General features: G+C 52.9%; 1 protein-coding gene across 1 annotated transcript; it reads left to right on the top strand.

Annotated features, from left to right (window-relative positions):
• The first annotated feature begins 2,487 nt into the window (after positions 1-2,487).
• On the top strand, positions 2,488-16,564 carry CACNG8 (calcium voltage-gated channel auxiliary subunit gamma 8). Its single transcript, XM_036273818.1, has 4 exons — positions 2,488-2,777; positions 13,000-13,083; positions 14,263-14,403; positions 15,803-16,564. Exons 1-4 carry the CDS (start codon positions 2,603-2,605, stop codon positions 16,543-16,545), a joined length of 1,143 nt encoding a protein of 380 aa, XP_036129711.1. The 5' UTR covers positions 2,488-2,602; the 3' UTR covers positions 16,546-16,564.
• The last annotated feature ends 5,397 nt before the right edge of the window (positions 16,565-21,961 follow it).

Below are 21,961 nucleotides of genomic sequence, written 5' to 3'. Positions count from 1 at the left end.
TACAATGAAAGGTCCTCAAATCGTTTTTGGATGGAGAATTTCCCTCATTTATCCCTGTTTCCATCTCCTCCTGGTCCTGTGTTGTAGGGGGCCCAGCAGGAAGAGGGGTATCTCCTGGGGTCACAGGCTCACCCAGGGGGAAGCAGCAATGTGCCAGGACAGTGGAGGTGGTGGTACTGGTGGCGAGGGGCCCAGGTGGGGGAGACGAGGCCCAGAGACCAGAGGAGAAGAGACGGGGCTTCTTCCTGGAGAGGAGAGGGGAAGGGGTCAGCCCCAGAGAGAGAGGGCGGCTGGGGGTGTCAGTGTGGAGTGCCTGATGAATGGGGCCCGGTCGGGCTGCGTGTGGGCAGGCAGGAGCTGAGGTGGGGGAGGGAACACATGTGTGGGTCCCTGGGCCCAGTTGCCATGGAGACACCCCCCATAGACAACCTTTTACAGCAACCCCTGGGAGCAGACCCAGTGGAGGCTAGCTGATGGGGGTGGAAGGGGCCAAGGTCACCCTGGTACTGGGACCCAGCATGTCCCCCCCCATCCTCTATGGCTTCCAGGCTCTTGACTCTAATCAGGGTTTGGGGAGAAAGTCTAGGAAAGTGAGGGGTGGAAGCAGGTAACGGACACCTGTCTGGAGGGAGGGCTGGGCCGTGTGGTGGGACTGCTCTAAAAGAGGGAACTAAGTGGGTACTGGGGTGGGGGGTGAAAAAGAGAAAACTGTTCCTCATTGAAATAGAGTTGTGGTCCTGTAGATCACATTTTTCTCCGGGGCACTATCTGCAGGGGGCCTCTTTTTAAATTGGGAAGAAAATGCGTGTACAGTGCGTATTCCTGAACAGGTGAAGTAGTAGGGGGAGTTCTGGGGGTGTTCCCAAGAAGGGAAGTCTGAAGGGGACATGAAGGGGGTTTTCCTGAACAGATGAGATGATGGGAATGGGAGGGGGTGAAGGAGATTCCTTTATGATGTAAGAGAAGTCGGGCAGGGGGTCAGGGAAGGTTCGTAGAACTTGATGAGAGAGAGAGAGAGAGAGAGAGAGAGAGGTTCAAGGAAGCTGGGGAGATCTAGAGTTGGGGGGTTCATCTCCTGTGATAACTGGTGGAGTAGAGGGGGTGGGAGATGGTGGAAGGGCAGTGAGCGGAATGGAGTGTGTGTGGGGGGGTGTTGGGCAGGGGGAGGTGGGTTTCCTTGGACAGCAGAGGGCGTCCAGGTCAGAGCTTGGGAGATTCTGAATGAAGAGGAATGGGGGGTCGGGAGGAAGAGATTCCTGGGAGTAGAACATGCCATGGAGCTCATGGAGGAAATTTTTCTTAATGGAGAAGGAGAAAGCGATGGTCAGGAGGAGTTTGTCTAAGTTGTAGAGATGGTGGGGGCCAGATTTGGAAGACTTGTCTAAGCAAAGAAAAGACTGGAGGGCTTTCTTGAGTCAAAGACGTAGTAGGAGATGGAGGTAGTCCAGGGGACACAGTAGGAGCTGTTAGAAGGGATATGATGGAGATGGGGGGGGGCATTCTTCTAAACCAGTGGGGCTAATGTGTTGTCTGTTGCCCATGAAGATCTCCCCCCACCCCTTGGGGAGCTTTCAAAAGCTAAGATGCTCTGGGCTGCACCAGAGCAGACCCATAAAATCAGCATTTCTCCGCTGGGACTCAGGTATCCGTTCTTCCAATGGCCTCTGGTGACCTTTCCAAGGTGCGTTAGAGGTTGGAAACCTTGGTTCAGAGAGTGGGGTGGTTCAGTGTGGGGAAGGGGGTCCCCAGGCAGAGGAGCTTATTTTTTGGGGGGGCAAGTGTTAGTGGTAACCACGTGATTCTTCTGAGTTGTGCAAACAGTGAGGGTTCATTGGGAAGACTTTTTTTTGTGAAGAGATTGCGAGATTTATATTTATTGGGTAGAGGACACAGTAGGTGAAGAGGTAGGACTAGTAGGGAAGAGAGGAAGGAGCCAGTGTATGAGAAGATGATGATGGGGTCTTGGAGGAAAGGAGGAAGGGGAAGGGGTCCTTGGGATAAGGAAGCACTGGGGACCGGGGTGAGGGCTGCCCTCCCTGGTGAGAACAGGGAGCAGGGGGGAGGGGCTGGGGGAGGGGCTGGAGGAGGGTCTTAGCCTGTCAGGATGGTGGGGGTACTTCTTGGAGTGGGACTGATGCGTAGACTTTCCTGAGCAGAGGCCGATTTTGTCACAGACAGGGAGGCAGTGGGAAGCACAGTGGAAGGAATTTGTTTAACGGAGAAAATAGTGGGGTTCTTTTTGGGGTGGGTGGGCCAGGGTGGCTGGGGAGGTGCCTGTGTCCCCTAACCCTTCATCTCGCTTCCTGCTCTCCGCCAGCTGGTGACCATGGCCACCCTCTGACCCCTCCTGGCCAAGCCTCGTCCTCGCTGCCCCTCCCCAGCCCCAGCGGGCCTAGGCCCCCCACTTCTGCCTGCGCTGTGACCCCCCCCAGCCGCCGGCACGGCCCCGCCCCCGCTGCCCCGGTGGTGGCCCGCGGCCCCCCGGCTGCCCGTGGTCAAACTGGAGTCGCTGAAGCGCTGGAACGAAGAGAGGGGCCTCTGGTGCGAAAAGGGGGTGCAGGTGCTGCTGACCACGGTGGGCGCCTTCGCCGCCTTCGGCCTCATGACCATCGCCATCAGCACCGACTACTGGCTGTACACGCGCGCCTTCATCTGCAACACCACCAACCTCACGGCGGGCGACGACGGGCCCCACCACCGCGGGGGCGGCTCCTCCGAGAAGAAGGACCCGGGTGGCCTCACCCACTCGGGCCTCTGGAGGATCTGCTGCCTGGAAGGTAGGCGGGGCCTCTGCGCCGCTCCTGGGAGCCCCTCCGCCGCTCCTGGGAGCCCCTCCCCTGCGCTCCTGAACCTGCTGGGTGGTCTCCATGGGTGGTCCTGCAGCTCCTGCTGGTCCGCGCTCTGCCCACCCGCCACCCTTCGCCAGCCTTTCAACTCCTCTGCACCCCTCGTCTGAACGCCCGCCTGAGTGCACCCTTGTTCTCTCTCCCACAATCTACCCCAGTCCTCGGAGCGCCCCTTCTCTTGCCCCATTCACGGTCCCCTCCTCATCTCGTCCATTCCTTTGCCTCGCTTTGGTCGTTCCTCCCCTTTAACATCTCGCGCTGCTGGCCATGCTCATGGCCCTCCCGTCCGATCTCTCCTGCACTTTCCCTCCTTCCCTCCCTGCCTCTCCCCACCAGGGTTTCTACCGACCTCCCACCCTGACCCTGTCCCCCCTGTCCTCCCCATGGCTCCCTCTGTCTCCTCTGCTCCAGCCTACCTTCTCTTCTGCCTCCTTCCAGACCTCACTTCTCTTCCAGCCCACCCACCGCCCCTTCTTATCTCCATCTCTGTTTTTTCCTCTGGTCCTGCTCTCTCCCTCTCCAGGCTACTCTCCCAGAGGTCTCTCCGCATGTGTGACCGCTGCCTTAGCACCTCAGGGTGCACCTCTGGGCCTCGCAGCTGCAGCCGGGCTGCCACAAGAAGTTGTGGGACTAGCCTAATCCAGAGCTCCATCTGGGATCTCCCCTTCTCTCCTGCATCCTTTTCTCCCCCCCCCTTTCCTCCTCTGTTCGGCTGAGTACTCAGGATGAGCAGGGAATGTTATCATCTCATGTAATCCCGTGAGCTGGGTGCCACCCTCCTGTCGGGAATGAGGAAACTGAGATTCAGAGAGGTTAAGTCACTTGCCCAAGGTCACCCAGCCGTGGGTGGGACAGAGCCAAGAGAACTCAGGTCTGATGAATGGGATTTGCAGCTCTGCTTGGTTTGGCATGCAGAGTGTTTAAAAACGAAACCAAAATCTGAAATGATTGCCAACATTTAAAAACAGGGAGGCTTCTCATAGAAAATCTAATTTCTGACTTCTTTTGAACTAGCCGAAGGCTGACAAACAACACAGGGGTCTGCCCTGGCCAGGGGGTCTGCCCCGGCCAGGATTGGCGGGATCTAAGCAGTTGCTGCTTCTCTGGATAAGACATGGTGGCAGGAATCTCATTTTCCCACAGTCACCTCCCTTCCCTATCGTCTCACATCCTGTCCACTTCTCTCATTAGGTTACTTTCTTCCTCTTGTGCTCACTTGACTTCAGGTTCACTCACTGGTCTGACAGCAGCAGGAACAGAGCCACGTGGATGGTATTGCATCCTGAAACCCCTAGGACAGTGTAGGGCACAGAGCAAGAATGCCATTCATTCACTCACTCATTCACTCACTCATTCATTCATTCATTCATTCATTCAACAACCAATGTTTATTGCGTTTATAAGAAATGCCAGGAAGTATTCCTTTAAAAAAATAAAGTAGTTTATATATTTATTTATTTTAGAGAAGAACGAAGGAGAGAGAAACATTAACTTGTTGTTCCACTCATTCATGAATTCATTGGTTGATTACATGTGCCCTGAGTAGAGACTGAACCTGCAACCTTGGCGTATGGGGAGGACACACTAACCAGGGCTGCCAGGAACCATTATTTTTTCTTTCCTTTATTGATTTTAGAGATACACAAAGTGAGAGGGAGAGATAGAAATATCGATGAGAGAGAACATCGATTGGCCACCTCCTGCATGCTCCCTACTGGGGACTGGGCACACAACCTGGGCATGTGTCCTGACTGGGAATTGAACCGGTGACCTCTTGGTGCATGGGTTGATGCTCAACCACTGAACCACACCGGCTGGACTACCAGGGACTATTCTTGATTCTGGGGCTACAACAGTGAAAAAAAGAAAAAGACAGATAAAAAAAATCCTTGTTTTTATATGCCTTGTATTCTAGAAGGAGAGACAGATAATAAAGGAGATAAATAAAGAAAACATTTAGGGTGTTAGATAGAGCTCAGTGCCAAAGCGATGGACATGTGAGGAGCATGTGTGTACAATTGTGCAGAAGGAGGCTTTGCAGGTGACATGGAGTGGCAGTCTGAAGGAAGTGGGAGATGAGCCCTGTGGCTGTCTGGGGGAACATGCTGTAGAAAGAGGCGAAGCAGAGGCTACGAAGGCAGGACCACTGGGAAGGTGGAGCAGCGGGGGCGGAGGGAGTGAGGGGCATGTGAGGAGAAGGGAGTCCGAGAGATGGCAGGGCCCTGATCACGCAGTCCTTCTAGATCCCACACCATCTTTGCTTCCACATCGTAAGTTCTTAAGCAGAGCAGTGACTTCAGTTTTTGTTGTTGTTCATCCTTACCCAAGGATATTTTTTCCATTGATTTTTAGACAGAATGGAACCGGGGAGGGGGGGGGCAGAGACAGAGATAGAGAGATAGAGAGAAAGACATTGATTTGTTGTTCCACTTATTTATGCATTCATTGGTTGACTCTTGTATGTGTCCTGACCGGGGATCGGAACAGCAACCTTGGTGTATCAGGATGGTGCTCTAACCAACCGAGCTACCCAGCCAGGGTTGGACATGTTAAATTTAACCTGCCTGTCAGAGTTATCTCTAGGACAGGGGTCATCATGATAAAACAAACAACAAAACAAACAAACAAACAAATCCTGTAATGTGTCCCATATAGTCAGTATTTTAGGCTTTGCGGCATGTCATCTCTGTCACAACCACCTGAAAACAACCAGAGACAAGGTGTGAGTGAATGATCATAGCTGTGTTCCAATCAAACCTCACTTGTGGACACGGACATCTGAATTTTGTATCATTTTCAAGTGCCACACGGTCACCTCTTTTGACTTTTCCAGTCACTTGAAACACTTAAAACCCATTCTTCACTGGGCTTGGCCCATGGGCCACAGCTGGCAGAGTCCTGATCTGGACTGTCAGCAATATGATATGAGGCCAGAGCTCAGGGGACAGTCTGAGCTGGAGACATAAACTAAGGGTCGTGGTCTATGAATGGATGAGGTTCCCCAGATAATGAGAAGAGACAGAAACCAAAAAATTAGTTGAAGGGGTGCCACCTGAACTAGTCCACTATTAAAAGGCAATCAGAGCTCTGGACATTGTGGCTCAGTTGGTTGGGTGTCATCCTGTACACCAAGAGGTCGCCAGTTCGATCCCCTGTCAGGACATGTGCCCGAGTTGTGGGCTTGATCCCCAGTAGGAGGCGTGCAGGAGGCAGTCAATGGTGGCTCTCTCAGATGGGGTTCTCTCTCATCTATGTTTTTCTCTCCCTCTCCCTTCCTCTCTCTCTCTCAAATCAATAAAAACATGGTCCACAAAAAGTCAATCAGAGAGACACAAAGAAGCCAGAAAGGGAGCTGAGAAAAGAGATTTGGGGGAAATGAGGTAAGTGGGTGTTCTGGAAGCCAAAGGAAGTAAGTGTTTTATGGAGGGGTACACGCAGGCTGGCCTTATTGTTAGCATTACCGTCACTTAAAACCTAAAAACATTTTTTTTTTTTTATCCTCACCCGAGGACATTTTTCCATTTTCCATTTTTTGTTCAGATAGAGTGGGAGGGAGAGAGAGGAAGAGAGAGAGAGAGAGAGAAACATCGATGTGAAAGGGACACATCGGGTCGCTGCCACCTGCACGGCCCATCCAGGGCGGGGGACAAACTGCAACCGAGGTACGTGCCCGGGTCTCTCTGGACCACAGGCCGACGCTCTAACCACTGAGCCAAACCGGCCAGGGCCTAAAAAACATTTTTAATTGATTGATGAGAGAGAGAGAGAGAGAGAGAGAGAGAGAGAGAGAGATATCAATTAGTTGTTCTACTTATTGATGCATTAATTGGTTGATTCTTGTATGTGTCCTGACCAGGGATCAAACCCTCAACCTTGGTATATCAGAATGATGCTCTAAGCAACTGGACTACCTGGCCAGGGCTACCATCACTGTCATTCATTTGTCGCTCAGTGCTCATGAGAACCCTGTGCAGTGTGTAAAGTTATATCCCCAAATGCTGGAAATGGAAGCTGAGGCTCAGAGAAGTGAAGCAATTTTCCCAAGGTCATATAGCTCATATGGAGTAGAGTCTGGATTTGCATCCAGGTCTGTTTTGTTTCCTTAGGAAAGCAAAACAGCACATCCACCAGCCTCTAGCCCATCAGGGATCCAGGAGTATAGAAGCTGGTCCCCTTGAGGTGCTTTCTCCTGAAGGCACTGTGTCCCCAGGGATTCTTGGGGTCCAACCCCCTCTCTGAGAGATGCAGTAGATTGGGTTTACCTCCTGTGTGTCACTCACAGAGGGGTGACCTTGGGCCATATATTTAACCTCTCTGTGCCTCATTTTGTCATCAGTGAAATGGGGACTAGAATAGCCCCTAACCATAGGGTTATGGAGGGAGTCAGTGAGTTAGTACGTGTAGAGCATTTAAAAGGCCAGCAGTACTAGGTTATGTAGTTCCTATTTTGTTGTTCTCATTATTTTGTAGAATTTCTCCACCTTGGTAATCTAGAAGTGAGAACCTCTCACCCAGCACTGCCCAACAGAAACATCACATGAGTGCATAAATGATTTCAATTTTCTAATAGCTACTTTAACACCAGTACACAGGGAAAACTTCAATGAACATAGTTTATACAATAGAATATACTCAGATAAAGGTTAACAATATATTGTATTTAATCAAGCAGAGCCAAAACTTAATTTTAACATGTAATCAATATAAAAATTAATAAAACATTATGTATTTTTTTCACCTTTTTTTTTTCAAGAGCGAGAGAGAAGCAAACATCAACGTGAGAAAGAAGCATCAGGCAGTTGCCTGCGCAAACGCCCAGACTGGGGATCAAACACCAAACCTGGGTGTGTGCCCTGACCAGGAATCGAACTCACCACCTTTTGGTGGGTTCGATGTTCCAACCGTCTGAGTTACACTGCCAGGGCTATTGTGCATTTTTATAGGAAGTTCTGAAATCAGAGCCGAAATTTCATTTTAACACGTAATCAATATGAAAAAATTAATGAAATATTATGCATTTCCTTTTCATATTAAGCCTGAAATTAGTATTTTACCCTCACAGTTTATTTCCATTGCTATGTTTCTGGTGCCCATGAGCCGTCGGGGCTGGTAGTGTCTGTGTGGGTCTAGCCCCTCCCCCGGGAATCTTAAGCTGCAGTTGCAGGTCCTCTGCTAGGACACAATGACCTGGACCCATAGACATTTCTTCTGAGCACAAAGCCCCTGTGTTCAGCTCTTCACACGCCTTATAATCTCACCGAGTCCTCCCAGCTGCATCAGGGGAAGGTGCCGTTACCGCCTGTGTTGGTCAGGGCTGCAAGCGGATGGCCAGAAAGGGGAAGTGAGTCAGCCACATGGCCACCGGACGTGGCAGGGGCAGAGCTGGCTGAAACCCACTTCTCCACACGTCCTCACCTCGCCTGCTCCCCCTTCATCCCAACCTAGGCCGGTCCTGGGGAAGACTCGGGGACACACCCTCGCCATCACCGCACAGGACACGCTCCCTGCCCAGTCAGGTCATATAGCACACATAGCGCCCCCTTGACCCCCATGTGTCCTGTGCTTGACTGTGTGTTTCATTGAATTCTTATCCAACTCTCTGAGGTCGTATTATCATTCTCATTTCTGAAATGAGGAAGCTGAGGCAGCTCCTAGTCACTCAAGCCACTGTGTTCCACTGCCCTCAATGTGCTGGCTATATATTAAATATATTTAATAAAATATAAAAATATATTTTAAATCCTTATCCGAAGATATTTTTTCCTTTTATCTTTAGATAGAGTGGAGGGGGAGGGGGACATTGATACAAGAGAGACACATTGATTAGCTGCCTCCCGCACAACCCCGACCAGGGCCGGGGATAAACTGCAACCGAGGTACGTGCCCTTGGCTGGAATCCAACCTGCGTCTCTTTGGTCCACAGGCTGATGCTCTAACCACTGAGCCAAACTGGCCAGGGCTAAAAAGTATATATTTGATTTTTAGAGAGAGAGGAAGGGAAAGGAAGAGAAAGAGAAACATTGATGTGAGAGCATAACATCAGTTGGCTGCCTCCTGCATGTCCCTTACTGGGGATCGAGCCCCCAACCTGGGCATATGCTCTTCCGTGCACCGGATGACACCCAACCAACTGAGCCACACCAGCCAGGGCAATATGCTGGCTTGTGAAGCCCAGTTGCTCCTGAATCTCCTCTCAAGACTCACCATCCACATGGGACTCGGCGGCGTCTTCAACTCCGTGCCTCAGCTTCCTCATCTGCAGAGCAGGGGACCGTTATTGCTTCGTGCTCCTAGGGTCCATCATAAGCATGGAGTGCGTTACTACCTGTCAACGGCTTGGAGCAGTGCTGGTGTGTGGTTGGCCCTCAGAAATGCTAGTTGTCATACTGCTCTCACCGCTGTTCTGCTGAAAGAGTCCGTGTGCCTTGTGCTTCCCGTGTTCAGTGTCATTCAATTGCCATCAATGTTGTGAGAGAAGGTCTGTGATCCCACTCAGGAAAGGAGAGGACTTGAACCCCCAAGCTTATCTACCACACCGTAATGAATGTGCTGATGGGTAGGAGTTTTCTCTTGAGGGTGTATATATTTATTCATTTATCCGATCATCGTTTGAGAATTGTAAAATACATATAACATACAACCGATCATTTTAACCATCTTAAGTGCACCGTTTAGTGGTGTTAAGTACATTCACATTGTTGTGCGACCGTCACCAACATCCATCTCCAGAGCTCTTCATCTTGTAAAATGGAAACTCTGTCCTCATTAAACAGCTACTCCCCATTCGCTCTCCCCCCGCCTCCATCTCTCTGAATTTGTCTCCTCTAGGTACCTCATAGAAGTGGACTCATACAGTATTTGTCTTTCTGTGTTTGGTGTATTTTACTTCACACAATATTCTCAAGGTTCATCCAGGTTCTAGCATGTCAGATTCCATCCCCTGCTTTTTTTTATATCCTTACCTGAGGACATTTTTGCATTTACCTTCAGATAGAGCAGGAGGGAGAGAGTGGGGAAGAGAGAGAGAGAGAAATATTGATGTGAGAGAGATACATCGACTGGCTGCCACCCACATGACCCCAACCGGGGCCGGGGACAACTGCAACCGAGATACATACCCTTAGTGGAAACCAAACCCGGGACTCTGGTCCGTGGGCCGATGCTCTAACCGCTGAGCCAAACTGGCCAGGGCATTCCCCCTCCCCTTTTTTTAAACAGCTGAATAATATTCCATTGACTGTATATACCACATTTTATCCATTCATCCATTGATGGGCATTCAGGTTGCTTCTGGCTATTGTGAATAATGTTGCTATGGAAATGGGTGGACCGATGTTTCGTAGAGACCCTGCTTCCAATCATTTTGAGTGTATACCCAAACGTAGAGTTGCTAGATCATACAGTAATTGTTTTTAATTTTGGGGATAAAACCTCTTACTATTTTCTTTAGCAACTCCACCATATTACATTCCCACCAACAGTGCACAAAGCTCCCAATTTCTCCACATCCTTGCTAACTCTGTTATTTTCTGCCCCCTCCGCCTTTCTAGTAGCCATCCTAATGGGTATGAAGTGGTATCACATTGTGGTTTTGATCCGCATTTTCCTAATGATTAGTGAGGTCGAGTACATTTTCACGTGCTTTTTGGCCCATTCAATCATTCTTTCATAAAAATATTTATCAAGCACTTGCTATGTGCTAGGCATTGTTCTAGGTGCTAGGGATACAGTGGTGAACAGCTTACATTCCAGTAGGGCAAACGCTGTGTGCTTGAATCTGCTTCCACCACCCATCAGCTGTGAATTGATGAACCTTTTTTGTGCCTCTGTTTCCTCATCCGCACAATGGGCAGATCCAGTGATAATGACTGAGCACTTAATTGTGATCCAGGCAAAGTGCTAACTCTCTACCTGAATTCAATCAATCCTCACAACAACCCCACGAGGTAGGTCTTATTATCCCCCTTTAGTAGCTGAAGGAACTGAAGCACATTGACCTAAAGTAACGCCAACAAGGTCACCGAATAAGGACATGATGGAGCCGGGCTTCATTATCAAGGAGTAGGACTCTGATTCTCAATGTCTGGCCACTGCACGACACCAATAACATTACCTATTTCATGGGACTCTGGGGAGCTCCGGATGAGTTCATCTACCACTTACCAAAGTTAGCTTTTAGCAGAATTACTCACTGACTTATATTTCTTCTTCCCAATCCTTGTCTTAAAATTTTTCCCCCCTTTATTGATTTTAGAGAGAGAAAGGGAGAGGGAGAGAGAGATAGAAGCATCGGTTAGAGAGAACATCCATTGGCCGCCTCCTGCATGCCCCTCACTGGGGATTTGGCCCACAACCTTGGCATTTGTCCTGACCAGGAATGGAACCAGCGACCTCTTCGTGTGCAGGTTGATGCTCAACCACTGACCACACCGGCTGGGCCCGAAATCCTTGTCTTTATCCTCATTCCTTTTCCTGTTACCTTTTGCCTCGGATCTCGCCTTCTGCTAGCATGCATGCATTCATTCATTCATTCATTCATTCCACACCTATTCTTTAGGCCTCCGTTGTGCCAGGCAATGCTAGGGACACACAGAGTAATCAGACCCCATGAGTGCTCCCCGCCCACCAACCCCTGCAGAAACTCTCAGTTTATCAATCAACCCAATGCATGGCAGAAAGCGGGTAGTACTGTACAGGGAGCCGCTGCAGCTGAGATGGGGAACCCGACCCAACTTAGTGGGAGGAGTGAATGCATGTGCGCATGCGCGAGCCCAGGAACCGCTTCCTCAAGGAGGCGCCCGTGAGCTGCCCACTGGTAGAGTAAATTTTCATCATTGGAAAATGTGAATGGACTGTTTCCCAGCCTGGAGTTCAGAAGGAGTTTGAAGAATCAAGGAAACAAAATGTATATCTATGTTTATATATATATCAGTCTCCAGCTATGTGTTAGCATGGGAACTGTTCTCAAACATGAGATGATAGGTTCTCAAAGGGAGTGAGGTTCAGGACCTGAGGATAGGATTCTGGGGTGGACGAAGGAGATAAGGCGGAAAGACCTCTAGAGGCATACCCTTCACGTGCCTCTGTTTGCTCCCATCACTCCATCCCCTTCCAGCAGATTCCAGGTAAGACGCTGGGAATCTCCTTATAGGAAGGATTGAACAGACTACAACCACCAGGGCTGCTCTCCCCACAACTGAACTCAAAACTTCATAAGGGAAATGCAGTCTTCCCCGCCCTCTGCAGCCTCCTTGGTGTTCCCACGCATTTGCAGACTCGTTCGGGTTGGAAGGGCGACTTGACATTGCTGAAACCAACGCCTTCTTATAGAGAGGGGAACAGAAGGCCAGAGAGCTTGCTGTCCTAGCCCGGGCTTCAGGGAAAAGGTTCTTGTGTCCTTTTAGTGAGTTTTGGATTTTTTTTTTCTTTTCCTTAAAAGAATTTTTTTTTCTTTATTGATTTTTAGAGAGAGAGGAGGGGAGAGAGAGAGAGAGATAGAAACATCAATGAGAGAGAACATTGATTGCCGGCCTCCTGCATGCCCCCCACTGGGGATTTGGCCCACAACTTGGGCATGTGCGCTGACTGAGAACCGAACCGGTGACTTCTTGGTGCATGGGTCCACACTCAACCACTGAGCCATACCGGCTGGACTCTTTTCCTTTAAAAAACATTTTTTTTAAATTAATTTTTTTAGAGAGAGAGGAAGGGAGAGGGAGAGAGAAATAAACATCGATGAGAGAGAATTTTTAAAAAGCCATCCATGGCTGCCTCCTGCACGCCCCCTACTGGGGATGAGTCAGCAACCCTTGTATGTGCCCACAACCCGGGTATGTGCCCTGACCGGGAATCGAACTGGGGAACCTCTTCGTGCACAGGACGGCGCTCAACCAACTGAGCCACCCCAGCCAGGGCTGTTTTTCTCTTTTTAACTGATGAGGAAACTGAGGCCAGGGAGGTTGACAGTTTGTCCCAGATGTGGGGAAAGGCTCAGGAGCCAGGACTTTTTGTCAGAAAGAGAGAGAGAGAGAGAGAGAGAGAGAGAGAGAGAGAGAGAGCTATTGGGGGGGAAGGGGGTGAGTCTTCTCTCACCGGGGGTTCCCCAACTCTTAAGTCCCCCCACACCACCACCTCCACCTCCGTCCCCCTCCAGGGCTGAAAAGAGGCGTCTGCGTGAAGATCAACCATTTCCCCGAGGACACTGACTACGACCATGACAGCGCGGAGTATCTGCTCCGTACGTTGGGGTCCGGGACAGATTCGGGGAACTGCGCGGCCTGGGGGTGGGCGGGAGAGGGGCCGGCAGTTAGATCTACACGCAGAGATGAGCGTGCCAGCTAATCCAAGTCCAGACACTGAGATCCTCTGGTCTTGGATTGGCCCAGTGGTCCCTCCCCCGCCCCCTCCTCTCACCTCGGGGCGGGCTGAGAGGGGATCACGGGAGCTGATTGGCAGCCATGTTGTCGCTCTCTGAACTGGGATTGGCCGCTGCTGGGCTGTGAAGCAATCTGCGGCGCTGACTGGCCACTCTCGGTAGCGGGCTGGGGAAGCCTGTGATGCGATTGGTAGCTACCCCGAGAACGCGGCAAATTCTGATTTATGATTGGCTGTGGCCTCCGCGGAGCTCAGAAATCTCAAAATCTGTTTGCCTAGGGTTTGGGGGGTGGGTGGAAAGGACTGCAGAGAGAGGGAGAGAGAGACTTGAGAGAGGGAAAGAGAGAGAGAAAGAAGAGAACCCCAGAGCTATAAATGAAGCCAGACAGAAAGGAGGGTGGTGGCAGAGAGAAGGGAGCGAGAGAGAAAGGAGAAACCAGGAGAGATGAAGCCAAGCTGAGGGAGGGGGCGGGGAGGAGAAGAAGGAAAGAAAGAAGAGAGAGAGAGGGATGCAGGGATGCAGGGAGAAAGAGAGAGAAAAAAAAGAGAAACCCAGATAGATGGAGCCAGGCAGAATGGAGAGGAGGAGGGAGAGAAATATTAACTGGTTTGAGAGAGGGATGGTGGGGGGGTGGGGTGGGAATACACAGAAAGGGAAGGATTGTGCAAGAAGGGAAAAGAGAAAGGAAGGGGTCCACAGAAATAGAGAAGTTCAGAGAAAGAGAGTGAGAGTGATTTAGAGAAATAAAAAGGGGAAAAGAAAATGACAGGCGAGAGAAATATTAACCGAGGAAGACAGAAAAAAGGAGAAATAGAAGGAGGAAATCAGAGCGAGAAATGGAGAAATGTTAAAAAGGAGGATGAATGAAATAACCAGAACACGGGCAGGGAGGGAAAAGTGGAGAACTAGAGAGGACAAGTGTAGGCAAAAGAAGGCAGGAGGAGCAGCGCGCGGGGGCGGTGGGGGGCGCAGGCGGCCGCGTCTGACAGCCCTGGCGCTCACCCCCTCCTCTCACACCCTCCTCTCCTTTCTCCCTCGCAGGAGTCGTCCGGGCGTCCAGCATCTTCCCCATCCTCAGCGCCATCCTGCTGCTGCTTGGGGGCGTGTGCGTGGCGGCCTCCCGAGTCTACAAGTCCAAGAGGAACATCATTCTGGGCGCAGGAATTCTGTTCGTAGCAGCAGGTGAGAGGCAGAGGGAGGGGGGGTAGCCGTTGGGGCGGCCCACCCGCGTCGCCACGTGTGTGTGTGTGTGTGTGTGTGTGTGCGCGCGCGCGCGCGCGCAGAGCCACACTGCCCCGGGCGCCCCCTGAGGCCCGGAGCCCGCCTAGGCTCTTCCCAAACTCCATCGCCACCCGCTGTTTCCGGGGGAGTGAACCCAGCACAGACAGGTGTCTAGCGCGTAATCTGGGATGCGGGAGTTTAGGTTCCAAAGACCGCGGTTCTGGTGATGAAGGGGGAGGAGCTTAAGCCTTGAGACATAATTGAGGTCTTGAAGATAGAGGGGCAGGGCTGGGCAGTGGAAGGCCAGGCTGCAGAGAGAGAAAGTGATTTAGATGCAGAGGGGAAGGAGCCTGCTTCAGGGGGTAGGGTTTTGTAGATTCTGGCGGGTCCAGAAAGGTCCTGGGAGCCCTCCAGACCGACTCCCAGTGAGGCATCTCATTAAGGAGAGCGCCCCCTTTCTACCCGAATTGAGTAGTGCTGCCAAGTTCCGGGGGGGTGGGAGCAGAGCTTTTTTGAAGTAGTGGAACCCAGAGAAGGGGTAGGATATAGCATAAAGGGTAGGAGATACTTTGGAGGTGGAGCAAGATCTGCAGGGGGCGGGGCTTGCTCGACCTGCGATTGGGCAGGAGTCCGGCCTAGACCCGCGGGAGGCGGTGTCGGGCAATCTGGAGGCGGGGCTTAGAGTAGAAATGAGACCTGCTCTAATAAGGACGAATTTTAGACCAGCAGGAGAGGGCCTAGGCGAGATAACCAGGCTGGGATGATAATCATGAAAGGAAGAGTTTAGGTCAGCCAGGGTCAGGGCCTAGAGAGTCAGAGTGGAATTATCTGATTAAGAGTTTAAACTTGCAGACAGGGGAAAACCCAGGCGTCTAACAGCAATACTGATATTAGACTAATCAGAGTAGGGCCTGGACCACCCAGGGTGAGGTCTGGACCAGATGATGTGTGTCCTAGGCTACCAGAGAGGGAGGGGCCCAGGACACCTTGGGGCGGGCCCTGGACCTAGGATGGGGCTTGGACCACCTGGGGCAGGGTCTGAACCATTAAGGGCACGGTCTCAGACCATGTGGGGGCGGAGTTTAGCGTAGCCGGGGCGGAGTTTAGTGTAGCCGGGGCGGGGCCTGGGCTATCTGGGGGGTGGGACTTAGGCTCTCCACGAGGTGGGATTAGACCTGGGGAGTGTCCTAGGCTTCCTGGGGGCGGGGACTGGCCAGTTTGGGAGGAGTTTAGACCACCTGGGACTAGGCTCAACCTTTGGGGCGGGGCCTATACCATCCGGGTGTAGTTTAGGCCTGCGGGGGCAGGCCGGCTGGGGCCGGGGTGGCCTAGAGGCTCCCGTCTGACCATCCCCGCCCAGGCCTGAGCAACATCATCGGCGTCATCGTGTACATCTCGGCCAACGCGGGCGAGCCGGGCCCCAAGCGGGACGACGAGAAGAAGAACCACTACTCGTACGGCTGGTCCTTCTACTTCGGCGGGCTGTCGTTCATCCTGGCGGAGGTGATCGGCGTGCTGGCCGTCAACATCTACATCGAGCGCAGCCGCGAGGCGCACTGCCAGTCTCGCTCGGACCTGCTCAAGGCCGGCGGGGGCGCGGGCGGCAGTGGCGGGAGCGGCCCCTCGGCCATCCTCCGTCTGCCCAGTTACCGCTTCCGCTACCGCCGCCGCTCCCGCTCTAGCTCCCGCTCCAGCGAGCCGTCGCCGTCGCGGGACGTGTCTCCCGGCGGCGCCGGGGGCCCGGGCTTCGCCTCCACGGACATCTCCATGTACACGCTCAGCCGCGACCCGTCCAAGGGCAGCGTGGCGGCGGGGCTGGCGGGGGCCAGCAGCGGAGGGGCGTTCGGCGGCTCGGCGGGGGGGGCGGGCGGCGGCGGCGGGGCGGGCGCCGAGCGGGACCGCGGGGGGGCGCCCGGCTTCCTCACGCTGCATAACGCCTTCCCCAAGGAGGCGGGTGGCGGCGTCACGGTCACAGTAACCGGGCCGCCCGCCGCCCCCGCGCCCGCCCCGCCTGCGCCCACCGCGCCCGCCCCCGGGACCCTGGCCAAGGAGGCAGCCGCCTCCAACACCAACACGCTCAACAGGAAAACCACACCGGTGTAGGGGCGCGCGGGGGGCGCCGGGCGCGTGCGCAGGCGCGCGTGCAACAAGGCTGCCGGGGGTCGTGGGCGCCCCCTCCTTCCCCGTGAGCGCGCTGGAGACTGCTTGGCCTTACCCCCGCGCCCCCGCACCCCCCAGGCATGGGGGAGCGCCCCCACCTTCGGATCAGGGACCCCAAGGGAGGGGGAAGGGAAAGAAAGGGTAGGGGCTGCGTGAGGGAGCGTCGTGTTTTATTTTTTTGTGGGACTGGGGGCGGGGCTGTTGTGTTTTTTGCAGTTTTGAGATGTTTTCTTTTTAATATTTTGCTGTGTGCATGTGGGGGCGGGGCGGGGGGAGGGAGGGACTCCCAGCCCAGCCTACTCCTGGAGAGGGGCCCATAACACACAAATATATAGTTATACCTACAAACTATATATATGTTCTATGTAAAGAGACAGGTAAAGGGAAGGGATGCGGAAAGGCGGAGTGACTAGCCATGGCGGTGGACATTCATTCACTTTCCCTTCGTTCTTCCACCAGGGTTTATTAAGCACCCGTTGTATACAAGGACCGCACTGTGAAGGATATAAACAGGCACAGAACGTGACTGGTTCGGTCATTACCAGCGAGTTGTTTGCATACTGAAAGTTCTAGGCATTGTGCTAAATGCTGAGCCTACAGAAGGGAGGAAAACAGACAGGGTCCCCACCGTCCTCGTGGAGTTAACATCTTGTGTGTTAATCGAGGAATTGTATCCATAAATAGTAAATTACAGTTAAGACATAGGAAAAATCCAAAATGCTACAGTATGCTCCGTCAGGGGGGGCTTAACCCACTTTGAAGGGAAGGGGTATCTTAGCTTACACGAATAGGATGACAAGAAGCTAGGCGAAGCTGGAGGGAAGTGTTTCAGCCAGGGAACAGTATATGCAAAGGCCCTGGGGCAGGAGGAGCTGCCAGGGAAGGTTGTCATGTAGTGAGCCAGGTGCAAACGGCTGAAGATGAGGCTGGAGCCAGAGACAGGGCCAGACTTCCCGGGGACTTGTAGGTTCGGCCTGGAGTTGAGAGTTTGTTCTGAGGGCAGTGTGGAGCCATGGAATGAATGGCACTCAGCAGGAGTGCAACGTGAATGGTGTACAAAGGGGAGGCAGGAACTCAGAGATGAGAGAGGCAGAGGCACGCTGGAATTCAGCATCAAACGCAGGCACTGGCTCTTGAAAGGCACACTCGGGAGAAAAGCAGATCATTACACAAATCCCGACGCACAGGCACGGTGTCTGGTGTGCAGGAGAGGCGCCGGGACTTAGAAATGTGTGTCACTCATTCATTCAGCCATTCACTCCCCATTTTTTGCGTCTTTGTTAATGTGTCAGGTACTGTGCTAGAGTCAGGATCCCAGGAGGTAAAACAGTGAAGCAGACCTCACGGGAGCCGGCGAAACCACAATCCAGGCAGGGTGACTGGTGTTGGTAACAGGGACCACGTTGGGCACCTTGAGAGAGAATGGAGTGACCGGCTGCCAGGAATGGGCAGTACTTAGGGAAATTGAGAGAGAATGTCATGCCCAAGCTCCGTTTCAAATGGATGAGTAGGAACCTGCCGGGCGAGGAAGGCTTTGGGGGCAAAGCCCTGGAGGAGCGAACCAGCGTGCTGCAAGGGGACAGTACACATAGTTTGGGTACACTGAAGGATGAGGCGGGGATGGGAGGTGAGCCCAGAGAAGCAGCTAGAAGGCAGAGCCTAAGGAGCTGGAGTTTCAGGCTTCAGTTGGGGCAGCAGGGAACTATGGGAGAGCTTTGAGCAAGCGAACAGTCTGCTCCACAAGGGCTGTGGGGGTAGGGGAGATGGGTTTGAAGGTTACTGAGGTCGAAGAAGGGATGGTGCTTAGCCGTTTCCCTTCTTTGACTCAGCAAACATTTCCTGAGGTCTCCCAGGTGCCAGGCCCGGTGCTCTGAGATGCTGGGAGGACAGAGATAATCAGGCCTGGCCCTGCCCTGGTCTGGTGGGAGGACAGACAGGGAGGAGTGGGCAGTGATGCCCATGCTGCCAGGGGCTCTGCCAGCCTCTGTCTTCAGAACATGGAGCAGCAGCAGAAAAGGGTGGGACTGGGTGTTGGGACTTCCCATAGGGTCCCCTGTGGAAGTACTAGAAAGGGAGAGAGAGACTGGAGAGTGGGGACCAGGGAGAAATGCTGTGGGGATAGTCTCAGACATCCTGGAAAATGTGGGGAAGAACTTGGTGTAGGGTGACCAATAGGAGGGGACAAGGGAGAGGTGGGGTTTGAGACAAGTTTGGTGGGAGAGGGGGCAGAACTGGTTGAGGGTAGTAGACTCTAGGGTCAAAAGGTCAGAGAGCAACAAAGAGGTGGGGGGTGGGCAGAGGGAGGGAGATGAGGGAGAGGGATGAGGGCAATAGAGACCCAAACTAGGTGAGTCACAGAGGCAGAGAGGAAAAGATTAGGGGGTCCAGAGAGGAGAGAAAAAGGAACAGGAAGGCTGGCACAAAGATGCAAAACTCAGACGTGAGACAGCTCAGAGACAGCAAATCCACAGAGACACAGAGCTAGGGCCACAGAGAAAGATCCCAAGATCTGCCTAGACGAAAACGTGGAGACTCCTAAGTGAGTGCGCTGTACAGGAAGGAGCTATTTCTTCGCTTTGCTAGTTTTCAGTGTTCAGGAAGTACTCACTGAGCACCATCCTGTTCTGGACTCGGGTGAGGCCCAAAGCATGTGCTGAGCCTTGGTCCTGATCTCCTGGAACTCACAGGAGAGGCAAACAAGAGAATTTCAGTCACAGGGAACTGATTTAAAAACCAAGCAGCATGTAGTGACCATGATGGGGTAGGGCCCTGGAGACTGGGGTTGTGAGGGACAGGGTGAGCATCCTGGTCACTAAAGGCAGCACAAACACCCAGAAGAGTCCCAGGGTGGGCACGTTAACCAGGGTGAGGTCAGAACAGGCTGGTGGCCCTTCACATAGGCCCTTTTAGTTCTGGGGAGAAACCTGATTTTCTAGACTCCCTGAGATGAGCACAGGCAGGATATGATTATATTTTCATTAAAAAAAAAAAAAGGAATAACAGCCCTGGCCTGTTTTGCTCAGTGGTTAGAGCATCGGCCTGCGGTCCAGAGAGACCAGGGTTCGGTTCCCTCTAAGGGCACGTACCTTGGCTGCAGTTTGTCCCTGGCCCTGGTTGGGTCAAGCAGGTGGTAACCACTCGATGTGTCCCTTTCACATCGATGTTTCTGTCTCTCTCTTTCTCTCTCTCCCTCCCACTCTGTCTGAACAAAAAATGGAAAAATGTCCTTGGGTGAGGATAAAAAAAATAATAATAACAGGCCTGGCCAGAGTGGCTCAGTGGATTGAGCACCATCCCATGGACTGACAGGTCCTGGTTCCATTCCCAGTCAGGGCACATGCCCTGGTTGCAGGCTTGATCCCCAGTAAGGGGCGTGTAGGAGGCAGCTGATTGATGTTTCTCTCTCACATCGATGTTTCTTTCTCCTTCTCTCAAAAATCAATAAAAACCGCATTTAAAAAACAAACCAAAATAACAGAACCACGTTGTGGCGCTGAGAGTGGATGCAGGAGTGAGAGTGGCCGTCAAGCTGTAGGGGCTCTGGTCCTTGTCCAGTTCAGGCAGGTGGAGGCCTGGACCCAGGTGGAGTCAGCAAGGATGGACAGAAATGGGGTTCTGGAGGCAGAACCAGTAGTAATGAACTGGATGCTGCAGGACAGAGACTGAGAAACCAAAGCAGGAACTTTAAAAAAAAAATGTTTTTATTGATTTCCTTTTTTTTTTTTTTGGAGAGGAAGAGAGAGGGAGAGAGAGGTAGAAACATTGATGGGACATATCCATCGGCTGCCTCGTGTGCGCCCCCCAATGGAGGGTGAGCCCACAACCCCGGGCATATGCCCTGAACTGGAGACCTCTTGGTGCATCGGTCGGTCCTCAACCCACTGAGCCACACCAGCCACCGAACTAGACAGGAATTCTTAATTTAGCAGTGCACGAGGGGGCACCGGGGAAGAAGTCAGGGTTTGGGTGGAGGAATCAGCATCTTTTGGAGATGCCTGTGAGAAACCCAAGTCGGGGTATCAAGTGGCCAGTTGGAAATGTGAGACTGTAGCTGAGGGACAGGTCATGGCTAGAAATATAAATTTTGGAAAGGTCAGTACACAGGAGACATTAAATGCCATGAGACTGGATTAGGTGAGGAGGTAGGAGGAGAATGCCGACAGAGAATCTACCCCAGCTAGAGCCCAGGGAGGGCGTGGGACGGGGGTGCGGGTGGGGGTGGGGGCGGAGCATCTATCTGCATCCGGGTCAGAAGGGAATATAGCAGAGTGGGGAGAGGAGTGGCCATGAAGTGGGTGGAGACCAGGAGGAAACCAGCCATGCTGCTGAGAGCAAGGAAAATCCCCAAAGCGACTGTTTGGTTTGATAATGTGACCCTGATAAAAGGTGATTGCAATACAAGGGTGGAGACTGGGGCCCTGCTGGAGTGGAAGAAAGAGAGAGGGTGTGTGTGGGGGGGGAAGGGCAAGGAGACCAAGCCATCCTCCGGGTGTGAAAGTGACAAGGACTTCTATTCCAAAGAAAGTTCTTACCCTTTCTGTGAAAGGACAGATAGGGAGCTTTGCAGACCGGGAGATGGGCGACAGAGAGTGCACCCTGAAACGAGAGAGCTGTCACAGCAGATGGACTGAGAAAGATGGGGAAGCCCAAGGCCCAGAGGGGACATGGATTCAGGGGGCAGGCTGACTCTCCCTGGGGCTGCCCTGCCCTGCTCCATCCTCCACCCAGGCTGTGCTCAACACCGAGCACCCCGAGGTCCCCTTCTGGAGCCTGTCCAGGCCTGGGAGGATGCAGGGATGTGAAGGAAGAAACAGGTTGCACTCATTCATTTAAGAAATGTCCTGAGGCCTTCCAGGTACCACCCTGCCCTGCATCTCAGAGCTGCCCAGGTCTGCAGACAGGTGGGACAGCCTAGCGGAAGGGGCTGTGCTCTGAGGGGGGCACTTTTGCTAGCTTGGGAGGGGATGTCTGTGTGTCGTCATCTCACATGGTTCAGCCATTGGCTCATTCATTCATTCATTCATTCATTCACGTGGCCTAGCGCACTTTTCCTAAGGCCTCCTGTGTGGTCCTGGGCTGGGCAGTGCTGTGGAGGAGGTGAGTTCCTCCTGCATCTGGGCTGTGCCCCAGGCTGGAGGGCGAGCCCACAGACGCACACAGTCACACCAGGGTGATGCGTGTTCCCATGGAAGTTGCGTCCAGAGCAGGGTATACGGAGAAGGCCGGGGCACACCAGCCAGCTGGAGCAGTCCACTGTGGGCAGAGGAGTTGGTGCAGGTGGGTCCCACCTGGGCTGTCTGCACAAGGGCTGAGGGTGGGGGCGAAAGGGGGAAGACCAGACCCTGCTGCCATGCCACGT

The sequence above is a fragment of the Molossus molossus genome, unplaced genomic scaffold (genome assembly GCF_014108415.1).
Source record: "Molossus molossus isolate mMolMol1 unplaced genomic scaffold, mMolMol1.p scaffold_m16_p_21, whole genome shotgun sequence".
Lineage (NCBI taxonomy): Eukaryota > Metazoa > Chordata > Mammalia > Chiroptera > Molossidae > Molossus > Molossus molossus.
The sequence above is the reverse complement of the archived record's forward strand: the minus strand, read 5'-3'. Positions and strand labels throughout refer to the sequence as shown.